The sequence below is a fragment of the Dromiciops gliroides genome, chromosome 3 (genome assembly GCF_019393635.1).
Source record: "Dromiciops gliroides isolate mDroGli1 chromosome 3, mDroGli1.pri, whole genome shotgun sequence".
Taxonomy (NCBI): Eukaryota; Metazoa; Chordata; class Mammalia; order Microbiotheria; family Microbiotheriidae; genus Dromiciops; species Dromiciops gliroides.
The window spans coordinates 582,759,503-582,768,231 of NC_057863.1; the positions used below are offsets into that span (position 1 = coordinate 582,759,503).

Consider the following 8,729-nt stretch of genomic DNA (forward strand, 5'->3'; position numbering starts at 1 on the left):
AATAGAAAAAAAGGCAGGAAGGAGTAAAAATATTGTACGTCAACAAGTAATTCAAAATTCTAAGGAAAAATTTTCCCCTGGAATAACTTTTAGATTTCATTCTACGGCTGAGATTAATTCTAAGACTTGTCCATCTTGGACCTATTGGGGGAAACACGTAAGCTCATATACTTGAAATTATTTGTGAAAGTGAAAAACAAGCGCAGCTAGGTGACGCAGTAGATAGAGCACTGGCCCTAGATTCAGGAGTACCTGAGTTCAAACCCGGCCTCAGACACTTGACACTTACTAGCTGTGTGACCCTGGGCAAGTCACTTAACCCCAATTGCCTCACCCCCCCCCCCCAAAAAAAAAAAAGAATAAATGGATGAAAGTGAAAAACAAAAGCAAAAGTACAAATCTTTTAAAAATCACCATAGTAACTATCAGGTCTTTTTCAGACACAGCTTCCCCAGGATCTTCTCTGGGATTTGACGAGTCTTCACACAGTACACAATAGGGTTCATCAGGGGAGGAATCAGAACATAGATATCAGCAATCAGTATCCTAATAAAGGGAGAGCCATGTTTGGCAAAGCGGTGGATGATAGCCAGGGTGACAATGGGCACATAGAAAATGAGTACAGCACAGATATGTGAAATGCAGGTGTTGAAGGCCTTTAATTGTTCTTGATGAGATGCAATGTCCAAAACTGTCTTTATGATCATTATGTAGGACACTGAAATCATTGCTAAATCTAGCATACCCATGAGAGCAACAAAAAACCCATAGATAACATTGACTCTGTTATCAGAACAAGCTAATCTCATAACATCCTGGTGGAGACAATAGGAGTGGGAGAGGAGGCTTCTATTACAATATGTCAGTCTCTTCAGTGTGATAGGAAATGGGAGTATGACTATAAGACATCTAATGGCAAAGATCAAACCAATTTTGATGATCCTACTAGTGGTGAGGATGGAGCTGTATCTTAGGGGCTTGCGGATGGCTATGAAACGATCGAGAGACATTATGAGAAGCACTGAAGATTCCATGGCAGTGAAGGTATGGATGAAGAACTCTTGGGCAATACAGGCATCAATGGAGATTCCTGTAGCACTGAATAAAAAAATTCCCAACATGGTAGGTAAGGAAGAGAAGGACAGCCCAAGGTCAGAAAAGGCCAGCATAGAGAGAAAATAGTACATAGGCTCATGGAGTGAAGGATCTGTCTTGATTAAAATAAGGATGGTACAATTGGCCACAGTGGCAATAATATATATGAGGCAGATGGGAATAGATATCCACATGTGGACTTGCTCCAGCCCTGGGATCCCAATTAGTTGGAAGGTGGATATCTGTACCTCAGATGTATTAAGAGCTGACATAGCAATGAGGAGTTAGAAAGGCAAACAGAGTTGGTTTGGCAAATGATATTCTCTCAAATGGGAAAACAGAAGCTTAGTTTGTTCACAATTTCTAATCTTTAGGATTTTATTGGCACAACCATTTTCTGCACATTAAGGCAAAATGAACATTATTGTTCATACGAAACATACATAAGAATATTTTTAAACTATTTCAGTTCAACAACGGAAGCACCTGTGTTGTGAGGTCACTTGCTCCCCATTAGTGGAGCAAATATTTAAGATTTAGCTAAATGACACTGTCAGCTATTGTGTAGAGAGGATTCCTGCATGGAGTAGTAGGCAGAACAAGAGACAGGTGAGAATCCTTTTGCCTCTACCTTGAGCCCAGGTTTCTTTCCTTTTGTTTCTTATAAGAGATAGTTAGAATACCCATATGTTTCTGTGCCTGAAAACAGCAGGAAGAATTCACCAGGGCCCACCTAAAAGGAAAATCCAGGAAACATTAAAGGAAGTTACTTAAAGCCTTAATTAAATACAGGTACATGGGGGGAACAGGTATAGTGCTATATCTTCCATTCCAGTTGTAGAAATAGGAACACAAAGGGCAGCTAGGTGACACAGTGGATAAAGCACCAGCCCTAGATTCAGGAGGACCTGAGTTCAAATCTGGCCTCAGACACTTGACACTTTCTAGCTGTGTGACCATGAGCAAGTCACTTAATCCTCATTGTCCTGCAAAAAATAAAAATAAATAAAAACAAAAACAAAAATAAATAGGAACACAAGGTGGGGATATGAAAACAAATGAGATCCTTCACTTATTATTGGAAACTTGATAAAAAGACAACAGTTAGGTGGTGCAGTGGATAGAGTGCTGGGCACTCTATTCCTGGTCAGGAATATTTATTTTCCTGTGTTCAACTCTGGCCTCTGACACTTACCAGCTTTGTGGGCAAATCACTTAATGTTGTCTGTCTCAGTTTCCTCATCTGTAAAATGAGCTGGAGAAGGAAATAGCAACCATTCTAGTATCTTTGGCAAGAAAACATTAAATGCGATCACAGAGTCAGAAGCTACTGAACAACAATAATGGCAATATGTAATTGTATTATATACTTATATGCATATATATGAACAACATACTTGGAAGTCTAATCTACATTATTAACATTTTCCATCACTTCCTTAAATCTATTTTTTGTTTATTTGTTTTGTAAAGAGATTTATTATTAAGACAGAGGAATATATGGCCAGGAAACAGAATCACTAAGGAGAGTTGGTCACTTTATATATTTACAAAGAAAGTTGTCTAAACAACTGGGAGAGTAATGCTCAGCAACTGGGAAGGGCAAAATAACTGTGGGAGGGTATTCCTAGAGTTTGAATAATGGGCAATCAGCACCTATCCATATCTTGTATATCATCTTTGTTCCAGGCAGACCAGGGTCTTTTGTGCTCTGGCTATGCCAGCATTCCTGAAGTGGGCAGAGCTGCTTTTCTCTTTGGAAAGTTTAAGGATTCCTTGGGGTCTTTGCTGTTATTCAATAGTTCAGTCATCTCTGCTTCTTCATGACCCCCCTGGACCATAGCACACCAAGCCCTTCTATCCTCCACTGTCTCTTAAAGTCTGTCCAGCTTAACGTTTGCTGTTTCCATGACACTATCTATCCATCTCATCCTCTGTCATCTCTTTTTTAATTCACCTTTAATCTTTCCCATCATCAGGGTTTTTTCCAATGAGTCCCATCTTCTCTTTTTTTTTTTTTTTTTGGTGAGGCAATTGGAGTTAAGTGACTTGCCCAGGGTCACGCAGCTAGTAAGTGTCAAGTGTCTGAGGCCAAATTTGAACTCAGGTCCCCCTGAATCCTGGGCTGGTATTCTATCCACTGTGCCACCTAGCTGCCCCCCCCCATCTTCTTATTATGTGGCTAAAACGTCAGCTTCATTATTTGATCTTCCAGTGAAGAGCCTGAATTAATTCCTTTAAGTATTGACTGATTTGACCTCCTTGCTGTTCAAGAAGTCTTCTCCAGTACCAAAATTCAAAACTGACAGAACAATAAAACCAGCCCTGATTTGTAGTGTTTGCTGACTTCAAAGATGTAAGCAATCATAGGTTTGACAATAAGCTCTCATGAGACAATTCAACCTGGCTCTAGACACTCCTATGTATAACAATGAAGAAGATGTCTTCCTGCTATGAGAAAACCATGCAACTTAGAAGGTAAAGGACCATAGGCATCATCTAATTTACTCTCTGTATATTTGGAGAAATTCTGAGGAGAGGGCCACCCTGGCTGACTTCTCAGTTCCATCTTAGTCATAAAATAGGGAACTGATCCTCAACTACATTTTTTTTTTTTGCAGAGAAAGAATTTAACAAAAGAGAAGGGACATAACTTTTCTAAGAGTCTCATAGTTACTGGATCATAATGTCAGGTGAGACAGGATTAAAATACAGATTCCCTTAATTCTAGTGCAGTACCCTTTCCACTGAACATTTTTGTACCCTTCTAAAAACATGTATATTCTTTTTTAGGATAGATAGTTTTAGGTGCAGCTAGGTGGTGCAGTGGATAAAACACTGGCCCTGGATTCAGAAAGACCTGAGTACAAAATCAGCCTCAGACACTTGACACTTACTAGCTGTGTGATCCTGGGAAAGTCACTTAACCCTCATTGCCCTGTAAAAAACAAGCAAAGAAAAAAAAAGAGGATATATACTTTTCTACATCTTCAAATTTTCAAATAAAATGCTGGTAGTCAAAAACAAAAAATACTCTGAATGAGTTGTTCCACTAGTATTTTTAAACACTTCTATAAGTTTTGTACATTTTTTAAAGATAAGAAAATTTTTACTTACACTCAGTTTCCTTCCTTGTAAAATGTGGATGGTAATACTATATAGGACTATCTAATAAGGTGATTAAAATAAATGTGCTAAAAAAAATGTACATGGAAGAGTAGAGATCACAATTTGCTATCAGAGAAACCTAGAGGGGTGAATTTATATTTCAGTTCTACCATTTCCTACCTGTCAATTGTCATTCTTTCTGTGTCTTAGTTTTCTCATCTATAAACTAGGGAGTTAGAGGGAAATTTAATTTGGTTACTCTAAAACCCTATGAGCCAGTTATTATTGGAGTGATACTTGATATAACAATATTCCCAAGATAGTTTCTGTCAGAGCTACTATAGTGATCATAATATCCTTTTTTTTAATAAACTCCTCACTCAGACCTAAGTTTTATTCTGTCCATGGGATTTCCCTAAACTTTTTCCAGGCTTTTCATTTTTCTATTTTTCTTTTCTTTTCTCTTAGAATCACTTCTCTTTGTTTTGTGTTTTGTTTTTTTTTGTTTTTTTGAGGGGCAGTTGGGGTTAAGTGACTTGCCCAGGGTCACACAGCTAGTAAGTGTTAAGTGTCTGAGGCCGGATTTGAATTCAGGTACTCCTGAATCCAGGGCCGGTGCTCTATCCACTGCGCCATCTAGCTGCCCCAGAATCATTTCTCAATGGACTAATAATAACTAATATTTATAGTGCACTTACTATTTACCAGGCACTGTCCTAAGTGCTTTAAATATTTTTTAATCACTTGAATCTCACAACAACCCTGGAGAGTGGTGCTATTATAACCATTTCATAGAAAGGAAAGGTGAGGCAAATGGAGTTTGTTTTGGGTTTTGGTTTTTTTTTTTTTGCAAATTGAGTTTAAATGGCTTGCCTAAAGTCACACTAATAGTAAGTGTCTGAGGCTGGATTTCAACTCAGGTTCCCCCTGACTTGAGGAAAGTAATCTAACTACTGTATCACTTAGGTAGCTACCTCTGTTCTTATACTAGTTCAAGACACCTGAAGTCGAATAGAGTCCTTTATATTATTTTGTTTTGAAAGCATATCTGTTTTTTTTCCCTATCTTTTGCTATATCAGCCATTTATTCTGTGTGATCTGATGAGTCCCCATTTCCCCTTCTCTCAGGCAGTCCAAAGCTTAAAAGGTGACAAAATAAGAGAAATTACTGTCCTTCTTTCTGAGTTACTACCTAAGACTCAGAATTACTCATAGAACGAAATGAATTACTTTGTATGTGGTGCCAATGGGATCATACATCTAGAGCTAGCAGGAACCTCAGAGGCTATCAAATAAATCTCTCTCTTTTTTTTTTTTTTTTTTTTTTTTTTTTTTTTTTTTAGTGAGGCAATTGGGGTTAAGTGACTTACCCAGGGTCACACAGCTAGTAAGTGTTAAGTGTCTGAGGCCGGATTTGAACTCAGGAACTCCTGACTCCAGGGCCGGTGCTCTATCCACTGCGCCACCTAGCTGCCCTAAATCTCTTTTTACAGATGATGAAACTGAGGCACCAAAAAGTTAAATTATTTCTCCAAGGTCACACAGCCAGCAAATAAATAGGTGGGATTTTAAATTTAGGTCTTTCTGACTCCAAGTCCAGGACCTTATCTATTGTTCCATACTTCCTCTACTCATAATGCTAAAATGGATTATATAAGACTATCTACTAAATTAGCCAGCAGTCTTCTGTCTGCTAGTTAGCATTCTTCCCTGAGATTACACCAAATTTTCATTGTCTTTCCAAAGAGGGTAGATAACCTTAGAAATTCACAGTTGCCCACCCAAAGGAATTTACAATCCATTAGCCTGGGTCCTATATTATAGTAGGTGTTTCTCCCTATCTTCTCTGTCCCCAGTTTCAGTGAAGAAATGAAGTGTAAATAACTAAGACACAGAAGGGCTACAATGAGTGTATATATATGTGTGTGTGTGTGTGTGTGTATGTGTGTGTGTGTGTGTGTGTATGTATATATGTTTATATTTTAAATTAAGTAATATTCTGAGAGATAATGAAATCTTGAAATATCACTAAGGAAGATAATGGTTCTGAGGTTTGTCAACTGCCTTGGGGAAAATGTACCTTGAACTAAAAGTTATATATGTATATGTATATTGTATATGTATACACATATATACGCATACGTGCATGCATACAAATACACACACATATATATATGTTGTATATGTTATACGTGTGTATGTGTTTAGGTGTATATAAAAACTTTAATCTGAGGCACACACATGTATATGTGTGCATATATAGGTGCATTTATATATACATTCACACATATGAATACATGAATGTTTGTAAATGTTCTGTATGTATATGTTATTGTTCAATCATGTCCAACTTTTCATTATCTCATTTGAGATTTTCTGGACAAAGATACTGAAGTGGTTTGCCATTTCCTTCTCCAGCTCATTTTACTAATGAGGAAACTGAGGCAAGGTATTAAGTGATTTGCCAAGGGTCATATAGCTAATAAGTGTCTGAGGCCTGTTTTGAACCCAGGAAGTTGAATCTCCTTGACTCCAGGCCTTGCTCTTTATCCATTGTGCCATCTAACTGCCCAACATATATAACTATATGGTATGATGGTGGTGGTGGTGCTACTGCTGCTACTTATTATCATTATTGCTATTATTGTTGTTATTTGCAACCCTATATAAGAGTTCAACAAGAAATATCCAGACAAGTCTTAATATAAAAATGCAATGAAACTTCTTGTTTGTTCTTCATTCTCAAAGAATATTATGACATTGGGGTGATGTCATGACTTGAACTGAATTGAATTTAAGTGAGGAAGGGCTGTCTGTGCAAAGTTACAAACCTCTCTCTTTCCTCCAGAGCCAGCTGGGTCCAATGGCAAGATATATACCAGGACGTTAAGAGATGGCCCTAGATGTTTAAGGCAATTTGGTGTTATGTGACTTGCCCAAGGTCAGACAGCTGGTAAATGTCTAGATGTGAGATTTTAATTCAGGTCCTCCCAACTTCAGGACCAGTGATCTATTCACTGCACTACCTAGCTGCCAATCACAATTGATTAGCTAAAGTCTAATAATAAGGCACAATATGTCCTAAGTTGTTTGGGTTTTTTTTTAGTATCACAGTAAAGTCTATATCTCTCAAGCACCTACTGTGTTCCATTTTGTGTTCAACACATGCAGCACAATGAAAGGAAAAAAGCAAGCAAATCAACAAAATAGTGAGCAAAAACTGAGCACAGGCAAGTTCCACCTAAAAACCTCTCATTCTCTAAATTCAAGTCATTTAGGAGGCAGCAGAAGAATCAGAGTCCACTAAGGGCCCCAAGTTTCTTTCATGCAAATCACTAACTAGTCATGCCTCCCTCTACCTTATTAGTGAAGTTGTTTTTTGCACTTGAAGGACAAATAAAATTTAACAACTAAGTAAGGACACTAAAGCTGATGACCTCATCCACTGTATTAAAAAATATTTGTTGTCCTTGGATAGGAGATGTTTGGAACTTTTGTTTTAATTTTTACCTTAGACCAAATATACTTATTTAAAAATTTCAAAACTCAGTTTAGTCACTTCATTTTTTGCTACCCTTGAACAGGAAATGTTTTCCTACCCCATAACAAATCTTAACAGTTTTATGGCAAATATTCCCTCCAGACACCTTGGTTCCACCTTCCATCTTTAATTTTCTCTCTTTTGGGGCAGCTAGATGGCACAGTGGATAGAGCACCGGCCCTGGAGTCAGGAGGACCTGAGTTCAAATCAGGCCTCAGACCTTAACACTTACTAGCTTTGTGACCCTGGGAAAGTCATTTAACCCCAACTGCCTCACTAAAAAAAAAAAAAAAATTCTTTTTTTTTTTTTTTTGAAAGGGGTTACATAGGAATTCTAAATTGCCTCTACATGATGCTTTTTGGCTGTGTACTCTAAGCCCTAGCTTCTTAAACTGTGGATCACAATCCTATATGGGGTCCTGTAACTGAATGTGGGGGTCATGAAAAATTTGGCAACAATAAAAGGTTTTGCATACTTTTTTTATATACCTATATACCTAGGGTTGCATAAAAATTACTTGATTGAAAAGGGGTCACAAGCGGAAAAAGTTTAGGAAGTCCTGCTCTAAGAAGGCCAGAAAAGTTAAAATAATCAAATGAAGCAAAAACTGCTACCAATAAGCAGTCTTCCTCAGCATGCTAATGAATATTTTTCTTGTCAGTTTGGCTACTAGAGTTGATTGGCTTCTGGTGGGTAGATACCTCTGGTGGGTAAGATTCTCCGTAGACTCTCATGGAACCCAAGCTGATAAATTCCCAATACTCTCCTTAAGTGTAGGAGTTGACATTTTGTCTATTTCATCATATTAGATTCAGATTATTCTTCAATCCTGTCAGACTCTTTTAGATTCCTGATCTTTTGGGCCAGCATTGTAGTTATCCTTCTATGATCCATGATATCCATGAATTAAATAGACTGCCATTTTTGCTTTTACATATGCCAATGATAGAAATATTCAACAAAACAGATGACTTAGAATGGAGC

At 37.7% G+C, this 8,729-nt stretch overlaps 1 protein-coding gene across 1 annotated transcript; it reads right to left on the reverse strand.

The window, feature by feature from the left end:
* Positions 1-425: 425 nt before the first annotated feature.
* On the reverse strand, positions 426-1,367 carry LOC122750724 (olfactory receptor 51A7-like). The gene has a single exon (XM_043997517.1). It carries the CDS (start codon positions 1,365-1,367, stop codon positions 426-428), a length of 942 nt encoding a protein of 313 aa, XP_043853452.1.
* Between the last annotated feature and the right edge of the window lie 7,362 nt (positions 1,368-8,729).

Bases quoted from the DNA above. Each gene is read 5' to 3' on its own strand.
- LOC122750724 (XM_043997517.1), bottom strand. From the start codon at position 1,367: ATGTCAGCTCTTAATACATCTGAGGTACAGATATCCACCTTCCAACTA.